The sequence below is a fragment of the Pinus tabuliformis genome, chromosome X (genome assembly GCF_031772625.1).
Source record: "Pinus tabuliformis cultivar Carrire ecotype Pingquan chromosome X, CPIR1, whole genome shotgun sequence".
Classification (NCBI taxonomy): domain Eukaryota; kingdom Viridiplantae; phylum Streptophyta; class Pinopsida; order Pinales; family Pinaceae; genus Pinus; species Pinus tabuliformis.
The window spans coordinates 389,176,057-389,195,730 of NC_142308.1; the positions used below are offsets into that span (position 1 = coordinate 389,176,057).

The window sequence follows — 19,674 nt, forward strand, 5'->3', positions numbered from 1 at the left end:
GGGAAAATCGACCTGGGAAAGATGAAATCCCTCTATGCATCAGACATACCAATCTAGGACCCTCTTTATAATCATATCTTAATGCTGCAGCTGCCAATACATCCACGCTTTTTCTGATACCAGGGCCACCCTGTAGCAACAATAAAATGATTAGTGTACAAGACATGATGCACCATAAAAAGAGCATAACCAATGATTCTGCAAAAGCAAGTGTAAGAAAAAAAGACATACCTGAACTGGTAAACCTGGAGGCTTGTTTAAGACAATAATTGCTGAATCCTGAAATTTCAGATCATTATAATCAGTCTGTGCTCAGCCAATTGCCAATAAAATGCAATTCTGAAGACCAAAATTAGAAAATAAAGTTTGAGAGTTTTCCTTGTATATTTCAAGACTTTGTAGGTATTCTATTTCATCGGCATTTGGACTGAGGGTTTCCTTTTTTACAGGACTATCCTTCTTAGAAGATTTAGCCTTACAGACAGTTCCTGGCAAGTATAGTTTTGTCCCTGGTTCCATCATTTTGTCTGCTGATACCTGCCATTAAACAATATGTGAATACAGAGAAGACACTGCAAAAATGGGATTAAGTATCTTAGCCACAGAGTAAATGAAAAATTATGTATGACATGTCATCTGTACAAGTTAAAGCAGACCCGTTTTAACTGTAGTTTCTGCTCATCTTGCTGGAACTGAGAAGAAGAGTCCATTTCCTTCAAGCATTCCATTCTAACCTGCAAATTGACCAAATCATCAAACTATTCGTAAATGATAGATCACAATTCACTTATCCTTTTGAAACGATTAAATGAACTAAAACAAGTGGAGGAAAACAAAAACGAATCTGTGTTTTTCTCAACTGTTGGAAGTTAAGCAATCAAAGTGATACATAAATATTGAATTTATACACTCGTCCAGTCACTGAAACCCATTATAGACTACTCAGAAATGAAAAGAGGGAGAAGCATAAAGTTAAGAAAATAATTGAGTTTTTTAAGATCATAAGATAAAGGGGTTTGAGATCCGTTACATTTGTACCAAGACGGTACATCCAAAAGCATATAAAATTGCTTTTCAAGAGCCAATATGATCAAGAAGTTAGAACAATATTCTTTATAATGAGATTCTAGAACACATTGAATAAGACCAGAACAACACCCTTTGGCTCAACCTTAGACAGCATTTGAAGTTTTATTTCCCTCTTTTATTGTCTCTTAAAGATGGATGGAAAATTTTTGAAGTTTTCAATACAGATACAAAAAAAATGAGCAATAATATAATCAGAGCTGTACGTGGTATGGAATCTGGAGCACAAAAGATTACTTCTGCAATTTACAGATAATATTTATATATATTTTTTATTAGACAAAAACTGAATGATGGATTACAATGGTGGGAGGCCCTGGCTTAAATACAGCCTAAGTGCCTTTACATGAGGGCGCATGATCTTTTGATCATGCCCCTTAATTTAAACATTAAATTAAATTAATTTTATACATAACAGAATCTAAAGAAATGCCCATCCACATCACCAGATGCATCCTCTCATATCCCAGTCACTAAGCCGACTGCATTACCTAGAGAGAAAAATAAGGTTTGCAGGTAAAGTTCCATTACGGTCTTCCCTGACAATCAGTAGCATCAAAACAACTTGAAAAGCAAATCCATAGAAACTAGGATATAGCATGGGAACATAACAATGGACTCCTTGTATTTGTTCTGTAATTACTAATTTCTCTTCCATTAAAGGCAGCCATCCACCTTGCCCCATGTTTCTTTCACAAGCTGCACAAGCAACCCCTCTTGGATGGCATCTCCAGAAGAAACATTGGACCCTTTGGTTTCGCGAATCACAGATCAATCCGTTGAACGCTTTAATAAAGAAAAAAGTTGATCGAAAGCTTGCCCTGTTGCCCAAGAAGCATGAAGCCTTCCAGCAGGCCAAGTCCCCAGTTACAGTCTTAAAACAGAGCCATTAACGTGCCATGTTGAAAACATGCTCATTTTCTCACTGATTTGTTGTTTTATGGCCATTTTGAATACAGTAGACATAATCAGCAAATAGGTGCAGCATCATTGGAAAGGTCAAAACAAAGTCATCATCAGGCTACTTTCGTGTTTACTTCTCAAACTCTACAGGATCCATATATGTGAACTTTGAAGGAGGGCCCTGGATGAAGGGCAAAGCAGGCCTGTTTAGAAGCTTTGAATGTTTGGAACCTGGGATTAGACCAGTTTAAGGAAACTCTTTCATTGGTTCTGGTGTGGGTAAACATGATGCCCTTGCATGATGGGCTAAACACGCCTGTCAAGAAGCTTTACAAGTTTATAACCTGGGATTAGAACAGTTTAAGCAAACTCTGTCATCGGTTTTGGTGTGGATAAGAATATCCCAGGTTTACCCTTTGAATTCTCACATGACCAGTGTTCATTCATATAAGAAACTTCATCAGCACCATATCTAATGGCCTCTAAAATTACTACAGTTCATACCAATCTGGTAGACACTCATAAATGCATAGGTTTGGATATAAGCAAGCCTTTGCAAGCATTAGTGAACATGAGAAGCAGCCTTTAAACTATGAGAACATTCCTTTTATCCGAAATATTTGCTCCAAGTCAAGTTATTTGGTACATATCTGTCCCAAAAATTAGAAACAAAAAGAGGCCAGTCCCGCCCCTCCCTCTACTTTGTCAAAGCTAGAGGTTCCTTTGGTTTCGCAAAAAGTCAAAAATAAGGTTGGAGGAAGCTCAAAGGCACCAAATCCAAAACAATCCATTGAAAGCCAAGGCAGCAGATCTGAAATTGTTTCAAGCCTTGGAAAACTTCGTCTTATATTCTCTATTGGAGAATAGTCTCTGAGAAAGCTGCTTCACTGGAGGCTTATTACCAAAACTCATATTCATCCATAAAAGAGGAGATAAAATCAAAAGCAGAAAACCCAAGAGAATTTGGTTTTAGAAACAACCCAATCTCAAGGCCTGAAGTTTATTAAGGAGATTCTCTTGCAGCTTGGAGAACTTACATCAAGCTCATGATTTATCCTCTCAAAAGAATCCAATGATAAAGTAAAATAAAAACCATTCCTCTCCTCAAGATTGCTAAATGCAGGACAATTGTCATGAGGAAGGAAGTGATCAACAGTCTAGGCCCTGTTGCCGCAAAATCTAGCAGGCCCAACGCAAAGCCTCACTGGGCAGGGCCAGACCTTATGGAAACAAGAGAAAGGGTTGCCACTGTCACCTTAGCAACCTTTCTCCTGCTCTTTAGTGGATTTAAACCACAAGGGAGGCTTTCCTAAATCACCTAGAAAGACACTCTCATACTAGGGCTCAAGTTGATAACTTAAAGGCCTATTGTTGGATAGAGTACCAACAAGGGCTAAGATGGCCTATGTTTTCTATGCTAGGGTTCAAATACTCTATGCCTAGAAAAATAGATAGGCTGCTATAAGTTAGGGCTCGGATGATATGCAATGATAAGGCATTCTCACATAGCAGCCCAAGAAAAGATCTTAGAATGATATTCAACAATAAAGGAACAAGATCTTCCAATAGAGGTGAGGTTTAGACTAGGGAAATTAATTCTATCACTGTTAAGCATAAGCAGCAATAAAGAGAGTGGTGTCAGCCATATTTAGGAGGAATATACAATGCACTATGCTAGATTTTGTGGCAACATCTTTGGCACCGTTGGCGGAGAGGAGTTGAAACCACCTCCTCGAAATCTAAAGTCTATGCTTCAATAAATGTTGATGAGAGAATCCCAAAGGCTGTGATATAACCTCTCATCTAGCAACTCCTACCCCTGGATCCCCTTCCTTATTCCCTGGTAGTCAGTCAAACAAAGTCGTTGTGAAAGAGAAGAAATAATCGTAAGACTATTGTCTCTTCATCTTCCCCCATAGTTGGGAACCTCTTTGGTAGTTCTTCCACCTCAAATACAATGGCCAGGTCGAGGTTTAATGCTGCATTCAAGCCCTTGGATGTAAGTGGGTTCCCCAGTGCTCCTCATAAGCTGCTTGAAAAGTAAGAAGAATGGTTGCCCAAATTCAATGGGAGTGATGCAATCATGGCTGAAAAGCATATGCATGAATTCTATTGGGCTATTGGCAGAAGACTAATAGAAGAAGAGGATATTGTGGTAATGTTGTTTGCCTTATCCTTGAAAGGAAGTGCTAGGGACTAGTATTTAGATTTGCCTGCAAGGAGCCTTAAGAATTGGAACCAACTCCATGAAGCATTCAACAAGAGATGGGCCACCATAAAGGAAGGCATGCAACTCTTGGCTAAATTCCAGGGAGCCAAGAAAATTGACAATTAGAGTGTCAAGGATTTCACACAAAGGTTTGACAAATTACTCAAAGAAGTTCCTAATCTATACAAACCTATGAACCAAACTATCCTTGACCTATATGTAGAAACTTTCCCTAGACATATGTCTTATGCATTAAAAGATAAGAACCTAAGTAACATGACACGTCCTCCACCCCCCCCTCCATGTCACGTATTTCACGTGTCAGACATGACACGTGTGTCACACGTGTCTAACACGAGTTTGACAAACAAGACACAAGTTTGATTAGTGTCGAACACCAGCCCTATTAATGTCTTGATGGACACATGTCCAGTGAAAAATCATCTTAAAATCAATTTATTGCCTCATTCTAACGCAATTCAGTCACAGATTTGGAGCTCTCAAAGGTTTTGGAGTGCATCTAAGGGAAATTAAGCATTGTTCGAAGGGATTCCAAGCGTTGGGAAGTGGATTTGTTTAGGCCCTACTAATGCTATGCAATTAATGGTAATGTTATATTCTTAAAATAAAGGTGGCATTCTCCTTTATCTTTCATTTTCATCATGAGAATGATGAAAATGAAAGATAAAGGAGAATGTCACCTTTACTTAAATTTTTAACATTACCATTAATTGACTCAAGGTATTTGAGTGGTTTCGACCTCATTGGATTTCATGGAGAAAATAGAATTTTAGATCACACTCAAAATCCAGCAGACTAACAGTTTTCAAGATTTCACGATTGAGGGAATTGCAATGTTTCCATTGGAATTTGTCATGTATGAGGGTATGGAACTAGCATTTAATTAAGAGGACCAGGCCCTCTAAGTACTTCAATGTAGGTGGCACTGATTGTCGAACTCCTATGTCACTGCACTAGTAAAAATGTACCAATCACTCAAACTGAATCTCTATTTAACAAATTAAAGGGTGATATTGATGATGAGGATCCCAATATAAGCAATGATTTTGATGATATCTAGTACTAGTCATTTGTTGTAGCATGATTTTTTTTGGACTCTATGGGCCATTAGGGCCTCTTTATTAATGTATTTTTTATTGAGAGATGGATTGCACTCAGTGCTATTTTCGTTATATGCATTAGTTGGATGATTGAATTTGTATCATCGTCATGTAAATATTTTATATATTTCATATTTTATGTGTAAATCACTAATTTGTTATGTTTTCTAATATATATTATATTTTTTAATATATAATCTATAACATGTCCTTTGTGTCATGTTTTGGGGGTTTGTCATGTCATGTTCATGTCCTCCATGTCCAATGTCCTTGTGTCATGTGACTTAGATAAGAACCCTCAAACTATTGACGAAACCAAGGCTTTTGTTGATACCATCGAATGTAACTTAAGCGCATCTAAGATTGATATGCTTTCAGATCCCAGGGCTAAAGTAGAGGTTAAATCTAAGCCAAGTGCTTAAGTTGACCCCGCCTTTCAAGCTTTTGCTCAAAATTTTGATAAGATTACCAATGAATTGATGCAAGGGAAAATGGCCATGATGGCAAATGGCAAACAGTCGTGTCAAAACTATCCTCCCAAACCCAAATTTAGCAATGATAGGGCTCCTAAAAGAAATCCCAATAGTGGCAAAAACCCTTCACAACATAATGTGCCCAACACCCTTGCCCCTACAAACATGGTTAGTCAAGAGGGATTTCCTTGGTGTCAAATTTGCAATAAATTCCATAGTGAGAAGTGTCCCTATAATCAATTTGAAGAAGAGGATGGTCTAAAGCACTTCAATCTGATTAACAATCCCGCTCCTTTCCATATTCTGTTTGGTGAATCCTTATCCCTTTCCCCACAACAGCATGAAGAGTCTATTGACGAGCCTAATAAAGATCGTGATGAGCCTATTAACATTATTGAAGTTGGGGCTAGATTCAAAGGGTTGCATTATTCACTAGAAAGGATAGTGATCCAAACCACCATAAAGCAAGTAGTACTAATAGCCTAGTTCGTCAAAAAAGTATCAAGCCACCTTTACCCCCTAAGACTAATCCTAAGCCCAACTCCTTCAATGCTAATGTCTTATCAAAAGTAAATGTGCCCATCCCACTCTTGTAACTTACCAAGCTTGAACTTCGAAGAGGTCAAGTCAAGAAGATCCCCATCTTAGACAGAGTTTGAGGACCCTCCTGTTATATTACAAAACATGTATCATGATTGAAAAAGTGGAGGGCATGCACCTTTCTTGTTGTCCCTAGTAATAAATAACCTTATATTCCACAATTGTATGTTTGACTCAGGTGCCTCTACAAGTGTTATGCCTTTAAGAGTCATGGATCAATTGGAAATGAAAATTATTAAGCCCTACAAGATTGTGAATGGTTTTGATTCAAAGTCTATACCTATGCACATTTAATCAAGGATGTTAAGGTCTTTTTGGCTGCTAACAAAGATATCTCTGTATTAATGGACATAATGATCATTGATGTTCCAGATGCATGGGGGATGCTCTTGTCAAGAACATGGCTAGCATCTATTGGTGGACAATTACACATGATACAATACCCACCATTGATAGGAAGCCATTTATTCCATATAGAGAACCACACATGGTTCAGCATGTGGAGCACGTTAATACTTTCCCTTTCACTCAATATCCTAGCAAGATCCAGCATAACACAACTCCTTTAAACCTGCAGGTGGATTGAAAACACTTTAAACTAAAGATCCTTGTAAGACTTGTTACCCACCATTTTCTGGGTAATGTCCCTAGGAGAGGCTTTTTCTCCAAGATGGTCCTCAACCAGTAGCCAACAGCCCCTTGTAGCCCCCAACGAGCTCATTGTGCCATTTCTCCTCCACCTGAGCCAGCCATGTGGTCCCTCGCCCATCTACCATGATCGTATGTTTGAAGGTGGGCCTCCCGAACCTAAAGGTATGCCTTGTCATTTGGAAATTGAGTATTGTAGTTTGCTTATCATGGACACTTCTGGGTATGGATTAATGGGGGGATTCGGCGGAAAGGATGGGCTAGGTCTGTGCTCTTCCCCTAGACCCCTTTTAGGCATTACCCTTGGATTCTAGTCCCGTGGGATCTCTTTTACTAACAATTTGGCTCTAGGGATGATATTCCATGGGAAACCCCAATTTTGGTTCTGTGGTCCTACTCCCTTATCTGCTTATATTACCCCCTTTCCATTCATTAGTACCCCATTCATCATCTCTCCCACCTAGGGGTCCACATTCCTCCATCGGGTCCACATAGGGCTAGCTTGCCCCTTCCCCTTACCCACACTCTGGGTCATGGCCCAAGATGAATCCCAGAGGTGGATGCACTTGAAAAGAAAGATAAAAGCATATATGGCCACATTCAACAGGAAAATGTACCACAAAATGCAAAAGATGGTCGGGACAAATACATTTAGCATGTGGGCAAAAGCCAATACATGAGCTCCACCCTGTCATCGTGGCCATCGCCCTGGTTCCTACAAGTTCTATGAGCCTTTTTCATCATATAGGAACCCATGATTGTCCCAACCCCTGGTGGACAATGAACCGCCCCACCTTAAAAGGGGGAATTCACTACTATATCTTATACATCATGTTCTGACCCCTTCAGCCCCAAGCAATTAATCAAAGGAAATCATAAAAAGGCAAAAGGCATAAAAGAAGGGTGGAAAAATCAAGGTCGGGGGACCTCATGTACCACGATTGCTCCCTCCTACACATTATAAACCCAAGTGTGGGCTTCCCTCTTATTGGTTACCCTTGTACCCCAGCATGTGACCCAAGGCTTCCCCTTCTCATTCCCTACTTCATTCACCTATCTGTCACATGCCACCACCTTTTGAAGGACATACCTTAACTATATTATCCCCTTTAGAAGTGGAAACCACCTAATAGGATTATTGGTTAGCCCCATTTAGAGTTTAAGAGACATTGGCACATCCTAAAGCCCATTATGGAAGGGCAGGCTATTATGAAGTCCCCACCTGTGGTCCATGATTAGGTAAGCTCATTTACTCGATTTCTCTAATGACTTGTTGTACTGGAAGGCTAGGGGACGCATTGGATCTTATGCAGGATTGCAGATGGTTTCCATCTTAGGTTTAGTCTCCCTATACGGGGTCCTAATCCTCCAGAGAGCCACATTGGCACATGCAGGGTGAGCGTTGAGAGCCATGGGCCTCCATAACAACAGATTACGCTCCATGGATCCCCACAACCATTCATCCATTTCTCATGGTTCACTTATTGGACGAGGAGGATGCACTTGATCCATCATGCCTAGTTGGCCCCAGATCTACAACATATACTTGGCAGATGATCCAAGACTTGCATGATGATGTAGCACCACCTACACCATCATCCTAGCCCTTACAAGCGATCTACAGGCACCTTCGATTTGTTTGGAGACCCATGAGGACACTTGTGTGCCCCCACATGTCATTTGGAGCACCACAGGTTATTAGAAGGGGCCAGCCCCTTGTCCACTACTTTTGAGGGTCCTATTCTTCATTGTGGCACCCATAGACCTCATTAGGCCTCTTAGAGGGCCCTACGACATGCATAGACTATTATTTGACCTCTTGAGAGACTTACTTTTTCATTTATGAGCTAGTTTGGTGGGTTGGTCACCATAAGTTGAATTATTAGAACATTATTTTATTTTTGGGGCTCATGTAGGCCAAGGAGGCTAATTCGAACTCCTAAGTTGTGTATAAATACAAGTGATATGAGCTCATTTGATCATCATCACTTTGGATTGGATCTCTTCTCTCTCTTGAGAATTTCACACTTTTTCTTAGTGGATGAATTGGAGCTTTATGGATGAATTTTGATGTGTGGATATTGGTCTATCTTCTCTTGGAGCTCCTCTCTTGTCAATTGTGAATGGTTGGATATACTCTATTACATGTAAATACATGCTTTTTGATGTTATTCTTGTTTACTTTTGTCATATACATTGGACTGGGATTTTCGTTGTTCTAGGGCTAATTGTCGTATGCATTTACTACTTAAAATTGTGGAATTTATGAAACCGGATTCGTCCAAAATAGGCCACGTGTCCAAATCCCACAAATCCGACATGATTCGATGGGAATTCGAATCCAAAAATGGGACACCATTGAATCCCAGTCGTGTCCCATTAGGACACATCATGTCCCGATTTTGGGATTCGAATCCCAAAAAAGTGAGGGTTTATGAGGTTTATGAGGGAGGGTTTATGTGGTTTATGAGGGTTTATGAGGTTTGGGAGGGTTTATGAGGTTTCTGAGGGTTTATGCAGATATTTGAATTTTGTATGTACTATGCATGCTATAATGTTACTAACTTACTTTGTAAACAGTAAAACTAACATCTAGATGAAGATCTATGTTTGAAATCAATGAATTTGTATCATTAATGAGAATTTGTGTAAGAAATATCTAATTTTTAATATATATATATATATATATTTAATAAAATAATATATAACGAATCCTACGTGTCCTGTTCCAGGGGGTCAACGTGTCCGAATCCGACACTCGAATCCCCGTATCCTACGAATCCCGAATCCCCGTGTCAGGTGACTTAATATGGAATTTGTTTCTATTATAGCATCTCTAAATGTATGGGCCATGTAATATGAGCGAAATCTCCTAGGGGTAATTCTATTAATGAATTCGACCTTGATAAGCCATTCCTTTTGCACATCGAAGTATAAAAGTTGCAAGGTTGCTTCTTCTTGACTTAGAAAGGCTAGCGAAGTGATCTTGAGGCCGCCTTGAATGGGAACCAAGAAACCTTATTCATATTCATCATAGACATCCATTCTCCCAAAGATTAAGGCACTGATCTACCAAGGGCGGTCACTAAAACTCATATTCTTTCACCTCCTTCCAGGTCTAACCAAGTTGGGGTACCTAGGACATCAATTTCCCGACAAGCTAGCCATCAAAAAAAATCGATCTCCTAGGGTCTCCTGCGTTGCACTAACTCTCCTCTAATTTTGAGGCCATTCTAATGGAGGAATTGGGAGAAAAGCCAAGCCCTAGCTCCGGGATCAAAACTTGCCCTGCCATCCCCAAGGCTAGTACCTCATAGGGTCAAAACAACATCTTCAAGTGAAATTATTTCTTTGATCCTTTTCCCCACCTTGTCTAGGGTAAGAATATCATTGGTTGCTACATACTTTTCTCATACCCTGGACCAGGTCCACTTGGTCCCGTGTGGTCCCGCTCCTTTGAAAGATCATTCTTCAAGAACCATACAAGATACCAATTCTAACAGGGATTTTAGGGATTGGGGAATTCCTTCACAAGTCTTATCCCATAAACCTAATCCTCAAGCCCTCTCTTCCTTTCCCTAGAATACATAGTACCTTGCTTAGAAAGCAAGCAAGCTCCATCGTTCAAATTCTTTTGGGAAAGGGTTTATTTGGGTCACTCATATGCATTGACTTATCCTTCATCGGTGACTCTATACACACCGAGTCTCCTCCCATCGGTGAAAGTCCGTAAATAAAAGGAAGCCTTAGCTGAGGTGACAGTGGGCTAAGTCACCATTTGTTGCCTTTGTCCTAACATTTGCCCTTTTAAGGATCCCCCTTAGGTACCCTACTAGTTTGAGCGGTAACAAGACCTAAGCCAATTAGGGAAGTAGGAGGGAATATTTGTCAAGTCAAGTCAATGCCTTCATCTAAAAGTAAAAGGCAAACATTATCAGAAAAATAAAAAATAAAAAAGCAATAGGTTTAAAAGCAAGGAAAGGATTTCCAAGTTAGGGATTTAGTACTTGTTGATAATAACCCTTATCCTTTTCAGGTCCACAGTAAAGTAGGGGTAGGTTACTTTTACATAGCCAACCTTGATGGTGAGCCCTTGTCATCCCCTATAAAAGACAAGCACACCATTTCTTTTAGTAGAAACTAATGCATTAATTATTAGATAGTTGCATTGCATTCGTGTGTCTTGCATTTTTGTGAGTGCATCCTACTTTTGAAATTATTCGTGTTGATGTGTATGTGTAGTAGTTAGATGCATTATTTTAGCTAACGTTGTACTTTTAGTCTTAGTTTATCCTATATCACAAGGGTGACGATTAGCACCATGCTCAGTTGCTATCAACAAGTTGTTGTGAGTGTTCAGGTAACAAGTCTACCAAGCCCTAGGGATTGATGGAGTTCTCATGCACTCTTGTTTGAGCACATAGATCATGCACTCTATAATGAGCATATGTCCTTGAATTGGAGCCAAATGTTACACACCAAAAAGTGGTTAACCCATAATAGAAAAAAAATCTCCTCCTTGGAAAGTTAACTAGCCAGCAGCCCTATATGATCAATACATGACATAGTGCTAGGATCCTCCACTTCTTGCTTCGGTTAGATTCCTCTCTCCCATCCAACATTCCTTCTTCAAGGAAGGTGGGTCATCCATCGGCAAGTACTTTAACCATTTGTAATCATGTGTTTTCACTTAATGTTTCGAGCATACTAATATGGATCAAGGGGCGATCTAGATGATTGACTGATCTTGGCTGTAATCTTATTCCCTCACTTCACTTGGGAGGTTAGGTTTTGACTCTAGTCAAGTAGGACCTCCTCTGTATGAAATTTTAATACTATTGCAGTTAGTTGGTTATTATTCTCCTATCAATTGATTATTTTTCTTCAGCAAATTATTTGTGGCAAATACTGAATAACACACAATTGCAACTATCAAGATATCCCAGAAGAGGCAAACCCTCACACTCGCAGAACCTCGGCACCGGGTCGGATCGATAAATCCAAGCCATGGGCTTACTTCGATGGAGCTGCCCAACCACATGGTTGCGGAGGGGGTTTCATGCTATACATCTCTGAACAACATTTCTTTAAGGTCCAATTAGGTCTAGGGGAGGGTACAAACAACTTTGCCGAGCTTATTACCCTCAGACATCTGCTCCATTTTGCATTAGCACATGACTGCACTTCTATTCAGATCTATGGGGATTCCAAAATTATTATCAATTGGTTCAACAACAAAAATCATTGTCATGCTATTTCTCTACAAAATATTTTGGATGAAGTCTACAATTACAAAGCAGTGTTTAACTCAGTCTCTTGTCATCATATATACAGGGAATATAATGAAGATGCTGACAGACTTTCCAAGGAGGGCTCGCTACTTCCCCGAGGCTTGTGGATAATCTCTGAACAGATGGGAGCAGACTTCTACCAATATCACCACAGGCCATATATAGACCAGGATTACCATAGGGTGGATAGGCCCTAATTATATATATTTTTTGTTGTTTTTATCAGAGTTTTTCATCAAAATATGTAAATATTTATATCTGTTGATATATAGACAAACAGTCTGAATATGTACAGGAAATGGCTTGGCCATTCATATTTTGTTACAGTTTGATTCGAATTGGTCATGGATCAACAGTACTCGCATATGCCACAGGCATCTACTACATGTAATTTTTCTACTTAATGAAAGATTACGATTTTTCCATTGGAAAAAAAACACCATTGCAACGTCACTAAACTTGGCCATTCATATTTTGTTACAGTTTGATTCGAATTGGTCATGGATCAACAGTACTAGCATATGCCACAGGCATCTACTACATGTAATTTTTCTACTTAATGAAAGATTACGATTTTCCATTGGAAAAAAAACACCATTGCAACGTCACTAAAAAATAAATAACCACAAGAACTAAGAAAATTATGCACACACACACAAATAATGGACACCAATATTTTTGGATGTCCCAAGAAAAACCCCAGTGTGGGGAAAACCAATTCTGCAAATGAATAATTTTGTTATTCTTAAACAAATTTGTGATGGAGAAAATTACAAAATCGTTTGACAAACTTTAACAAACCTCCAAAAAAATATTTTTATCACTTCTACAAGTGGATTTCTCCTCCAGGAATCAACTCAGCCTCCTCTGAGCAATTTTGCCTCCCTCTGGCTTCTGCTCGACTCACACGTGTAGCCCTCTCACTAGCAAACTCGCATTGCTGAGGAAATAACTCGACCTCTTTCTGGAATTCGACCTCAATTGGCAAATTGACCTTCATGTGCAAATCGATCTCTCCTGCAATTTCTCCTCTCCGGCACTTCGTCCTCTTTGAGCAATTTGCTTTGCAACTAGGGTAATTTGCACCCCTACTCTGGAGCAAGTCACACCACTGGAAAATCATCCTCCTTCTGCAGAAAAAATCGATCTCCAACTCTCACTGGAAATCGTTGTGACAAAATCCTCCAACAATCCTGTCTCCAAGCACTGTTGAACTCACTTTGTTGATGCCCTTGTGTTGCCACTGCACCCTTGCTATGACTGCAATATTGTGTCTCAATCTCTCACTGATCTTCTGTGTGTTCTCAAAGTGCCCATCGATCTGCTCTTATAATCTCTTGATGAATCAACGACCATGATCTAATCACAATTGATAGCTAATTTCATCTTGACCCCTTCTCGTGACTTTTCCGGAACTCTTTAGAGGAAGATCAATTTACCCCAATTAATATTGATTAATTAACCCATTTCCCTAAGTTAGACTTAGAAAATTAATTAACTAGCTAATTAATTCTAATCAAAGCCTTTTCTTGTGAAACCTTTTCTCGATATTGGAGAAAATGTGTTTCTTAGCCTCATAGGCACAATCTGAGAGAAAAACACTTGTCTGAGCTACATAAACTAACACTCTGGGGCCTTAGGGTTTTAAGGAGGACACCACCAGGGAAGCTCTAATTGAATTAGCATGTCCATGGTATCCCATACTTACCACTTTCCATCTTTTTCCATTATTCCATCTCCATTATTTGAACTGGTGGTCATTAGTCGTGAGGATTAGCACCCTCATCCTCATCCTTGAGTCTGGGTCAGAAAACTTTGCCCTTGTGGTCTATGCAGCTAAATGAAAGTTAGAAGTGTTGACCACTCCATGTCAACTACCCCATAGCTGTACATTTTTTTCGCATATGGATTTCCATCATGTTCGAGCACTCAGATGATCACCATTATCAGCTATATGTACACTGGAGTTTTGTAAACCCATTCTGCATTTTGTAATGTAAATGGTCCTAGTAAGACAAATGTATGTAACAACCTAGGTAAATTTATTTTTTTGATGATGATTTCTATCCTAGGAGGTTTTTAGTCTCACCAAAACATGTGTGTTTCTAAACACGGATGATCGTCAGAGTTTTTCCCTCCAGCCTCGCCCCAAAGCAAGGGTGGATTTTGTCGTTGGGATTTTAAATGAGTCCTAGTGTTCTTTATCGAGTCTCTGTAAAAGTGATTTGGGAATAATTCTAACTATTTGGTTAGATTATCTTATTACAAGTCACTTAGTCTATTAGATCATATTTAGTGTCGCAGAAATGGGTAATTATTGAGGGTCTATAACGAACGGGTGTTCCCCCTTCACAGGTTAGAAATGTAATATTTCATGTAAAAAAATTTCGTGCATGGTCCCTCATAGTTAGACACCATGGCTAAATATTAGAGGGTTGGAAAAATTAATAATCCCCTCATGAGTCAATTAATTAAAATGTCTGGCTAAAATAAATTAAAATGCTAAACCCAGAAATTTAATTAATTTAGATCCTAGGAAAAATTAAATTTCCAACATTTAAAATTCGTGGGTTTTAAAACTGTTAATTTTTTAAGGTCCCGAGCCAAGGGAATATTGAAAATTTCAAGATATTTTGAACCCTTGGGCCATAATAGTTAAGTCAAAATCAACTTTTTGCAGCAATTAACTCAAAATAATCATTTCTTAGTTAATTAAAGGAAATTAAAAGTGAAATTCGAATTTCCTCAAAAAATAACTTTATTTCAATGGTGATAATTAAAATATCACTTGATTTTCATCAACAGTTGAGATTGTTTTTTACAGGGATCAAGCCAACTAGCCGTTGGAGAATTCTTCTATAAATGAGAGGCCTCTCTCCATTATTTGGATCCTATTTCTAAATCGTGTACTTGCTCTAAGAAAGCTCTTGTAACTTTTTTCTAGTTAATAAAACGCAAAGACTTTAGGGTTTCAGACCATGGTGTTCCTCTTTCATATTTGTGTGGTAATATTGTTTTTAATACTTTGTTGTTTTTATCTGCATTTGCTAGTTAATAGCCTATGAGGATTGATCTGTGCACAGATATCTTGCACAGATTTCTAGGTTTTTAAAATATCATTTTGATTTGATAGAAGTAGCAGGTATCAAGCCAACTAGCCGTTGGAGAATTCTTCTATAAATGAGAGGCCTCTCTCCATTATTTGGATCCTATTTCTAAATCGTGTACTTGCTCTAAGAAAGCTCTTGTAACTTTTTTCTAGTTAATAAAACGCAAAGACTTTAGGGTTTCAGACCGTGGTGTTCCTCTTTCATATTTGTGTGGTAATATTGTTTTTAATACTTTGTTGTTTTTATCTGCATTTGCTAGTTAATAGCCTATGAGGATTGATCTGTGCACAGGTATCTTGCACAGATTTCTGGGTTTTTAAAATATCATTTTGATTTGATAGAAGTAGCAGGTATCTCTATTTCTTGATGATTTTATGATTAATTTTTTATCTCTATTAATCTAACAATCAAATCTAAGTTTGCAGAAGTTATCATTCAGGATTTGGGCGTTTGGGGAAATCCTCAGTTGGATCAACCGACTCTTAGATTACAAAATCTAAAGAGCCCATTGTTTTTAATTTCTGAAGTCATCTTACAAAACATTTTATTTGCAGGGTTTTTCTTGGGCTTGTGCCTCTTTAAAATTTCAAATTTATTTCTAAATTTGTGCAAAATTTGTTTAAATCTAGCTAATAGAGGGCTTTGATCTGCAAATCTGCTAGATCTGTAGAATATTATTGTATATTTGTAAATATCAAATTTCTAATTCATTGGGGTTTTGGGGTTTGCTATCTTTTGTTTGTGCAGGGAAAAATTTGAAAATTGTAGGTAATTTTTGTGGATTTCGGAGAGAGATCTGAGCCCCAGAGGGCATCTCAATTTTGTTTTGCAGGTTGAGGAGAAATTTCATAATTATAGTGGGCAAATTTTTTTAGGGTCTTGAGGCCCAGCGTTGGCCATCTCTAGCCTCATTCTCAGCCTCTATCATTCCACCCTCAGACCTCTCTTCTTTGCAGCCTTCTTCATCATAATTTTCTCACTAAATTTTTCCTAAAATTTTCTGAGTTTGGCATTTGGAATTGGAGGATTTCCAGTGATTCAGGCAACATGCCTCCAAGTGTCTTCAAGCCCCTAAGGGTTGACTGGTGCACACTCTCTAACCTTTCCTCATTCCATTTTGAAAACAAGGTTAATACTGGCATAGATTTGCAATTAGCTGGAGTTTAGCAGCAGATTTAATTTACATTTTTACTGTTGTATAATTGCATAAATAGAAGTTAGCTTCAGTAACTTTTGCAAACAAATTTCTGAAAATTGTTTTACTGTTGTTCAATAGTTTATTTCTGAGTTTTTTAGATCAAATACATCAATAAATCAAAAAGAATTGAACTCAAAAATTTTATGAATTGTAGTTATCAGTTTGTCATTTAAAATTTTCTGTTGTTATACATAGAAATTTCTGAATATTGCATGGTTATAGCACTGTTGTTTTAGAATATATTGTTGGTTTTAACATTTGATTTACGAGCAGGTTACTAGACTGATATTTCATTAATATGACTTGAGCTTAAAACATTTAGTTTAATTTCTAAAGTTCATTTGTTTTTGCATGCTTATGCAAGTAAGACTAATCTAGTTTTACGTATGCATCTAATGATCTTGATTGAGTATTTCATAGTCATACAAATGAATTTTTGAATTTAAAAGTGTTTTATTTCTAGCATTTTACATTTCAGTCTATTGTGCATTTCAGTAATTATTGGTGCAGGTTTTACATTTTGTAGTGTTGGTATAAGTACATGCTTTCACATTTAGATCGCCATCTTTCTGAGCCTTAAGTTTCCAAAATAATTTTAGGCCCTCATTTAACTAAAATTAACCAAGTACCTGCATTTCACATAGCTTTAAGTTTTGCATTTTCATATGAGGCAGTCGAGTCTTTTTAGTAGCAGTTTCCCATCCTGTACTTGAACCTTATTTTCTTCGCAAGATAGTTGACTCCACAAGGCACTAGTATCACTTTCTTCGAATCATTTTGAATCCTTAAAATCTTGTGCAATCTAAAACAAGTATTGGTTGCTTAGTTGTGTCTCCCAGGTTAGTTGGTTCCCAACTAATCTTTCATTTTTCCATTTCCATAGGGTCTACCCCCCTTAGTCTGTTATTGGGAGACAACTCAAACGGAATGATTGGGGACTAGTGTGACAGCCCCCGATCTACGTTGTTGTCACGGTGCCTAGACATTCTGTGTGACAACAAGAAGCATAAGAAAACCATAAGGGATAAACAAAACAAAAAATATGGCTAGGACAATTAATTAGTGCATGGGCAAAAGCCTAGCATGAGCTCTATCCCTTTCACTAACCATCACCTGGGGTTCCTTAAGTACACGATGCTCCATCTATCAAAGGAACCCTTGTATTGTCCCAACCCTGATGAACGATAAACAACTTCATCATTAAGGGGTATTAAATGTTAAATCTCAATAAGCATGCTTAGCCTCCTTAGTTATGCACCTGAATAAACCATATTCATAAAGAAGAAAAAGGCACACAAAAGGGGTAGAAAACAGGCTAAGGAAAGGCATATCTCATGCCTCCATGATTGCTCGCTCCTTACATCTATACACTCAAGATGTTGGACTACCATTAGTTGGTCACTTGGTTATGGCACCCTACCCTGTTCGACTACCATTAGTTGGTCACTTGGCTATGGCACCCTGCCCTAAAGTCATTCCCATTCTGTTGCCACCATTTTCACACACACCTATGGATTGATGGGTTAACTTGGAACATGTCACTTCCCCTTGGGGGCTTTAAACACCTAAAAGGATTATCCATCTAACCATCCCTAACATAAGGAGGTAACACTTTTACAAGACTTGATCTAGTTAGATATTTGAAGGTGATCTTTGTGTGAAGTATTATTTTTCCCCCAACATTAAGTACGGTTGACTATGATGCATACATGGTTACTATACCTTATGATTGTTGATTTTCACTTGATCTTGAGAGGGTTTTGTCAGGAGGTTCTCATCACAGCAGCAAAGGCCTCTTAAGATGATTGCCCCATTTTATCAGCATCATTGTAGAGCTCGTTTTATCCATTGCAAAGAGATAGTATGGCCTTGTTGATGCAGTATTGCCTATCCATAGCAAAGTGTTGGGCTATTTGACGACCCCACATGATGCTTGACACCCCGAGGACCCCCCCATGCTGAAACGTTGAGCTCGTGAAGCTTGGTGTTGGAGATATTGATGATGTGCCTAGTGGACCTAGGATGCCCCCAAGTTGGCCATGACATTGTTTGAAATGCATCACTTGTTCTGGAGTTCGAATGATGATGGTCATTCTTACGATGATAGGGGAGGGCTTGCACATCACTTTGAAGCCCCAACGCTCGAGTTAGAAAGTGCCATGTCACCCCTATTACTCTTTCGAGGGTGACATTGGGCACCGTGGAGATGACGTGTTAGCATAGAGGCACTTTGGAGGCATGCCCATGATCTAGGAGATACATCTTGGAGTATGAAGCACTCATTAGCCCACATGACACCTTTTTGTGGCATTTAGAGCTCATTTGGAGGATGACATCATGCTTGAGGAGGATTTTCTCCCACATGTGGGCATTTATGGCATTTTTGTTATGTTTTTGAGCTATGAGGTTGGCTTGTAACCTCTATCTTGTGGAACACTTAAAGTAAACTTGTCAATAGGGCTTCTTAGTTGTATTATTGTGAAAATGAGTGGGATAGGTCTCATATAAATAGAGCCTCCTCTCATTTCATTTGTTCATCATCACACATCAAATTCTTGTCCTCTCCAAGAGAGTGTGAGCTAGTATTTTTTGCTACTACGAGCAAGATGTGATTTTCATTAGTGCGACTTGCTTGTGGATGTGATTTTTGCATGGAGACACTGTTCTGGGATTGAAAGAAGTGCCTTTTGTGGAGAAATTTGTCAGTTTATTGTCTTATTATTGATATTTTGCATGCTTAATGTTTAAAGTAGGGTTTCTATTATGCCATGATTAAATGCATCATCATTGTTGAAATTTGGCTTCATTATTGCATGTAAAATTGTTCTCTCTAAGGCCTATAGGGAAAATCTTAATGTGCAAACTATTGATTTTTGTAGCTTAGTAGGTACTCCAAGCCTTGAGGATCGAGGGTTTGGAGGAAGGAACTCCACAAGTGGCCGTGTGGGCTTGAAACCCAAGCTTGGGGTGCAAAACCCATCGATGTTTGGGCCAAAACCATGGAGAGATTTCTACATGTGACGGATGGAGCTAAT

General features: G+C 38.6%; 1 protein-coding gene across 2 annotated transcripts in view; it reads right to left on the bottom strand.

Moving 5' to 3' along the window:
* Positions 1-19,674, bottom strand: part of LOC149140172 (RNA pseudouridine synthase 4, mitochondrial-like) — a 96,763-nt gene that overhangs the window by 56,706 nt on the left and 20,383 nt on the right. For both annotated transcript variants that reach the window (XM_089446878.1, XM_089446879.1), the window contains exons 2-5: positions 657-734; positions 377-537; positions 232-277; positions 50-130 (exon numbers count right to left, since the gene is read on the bottom strand). In XM_089446878.1, the coding sequence (XP_089303004.1) occupies positions 50-130; positions 232-277; positions 377-537; positions 657-734 (366 nt within the window). The remainder of the gene's footprint in view (positions 1-49; positions 131-231; positions 278-376; positions 538-656; positions 735-19,674) is intronic.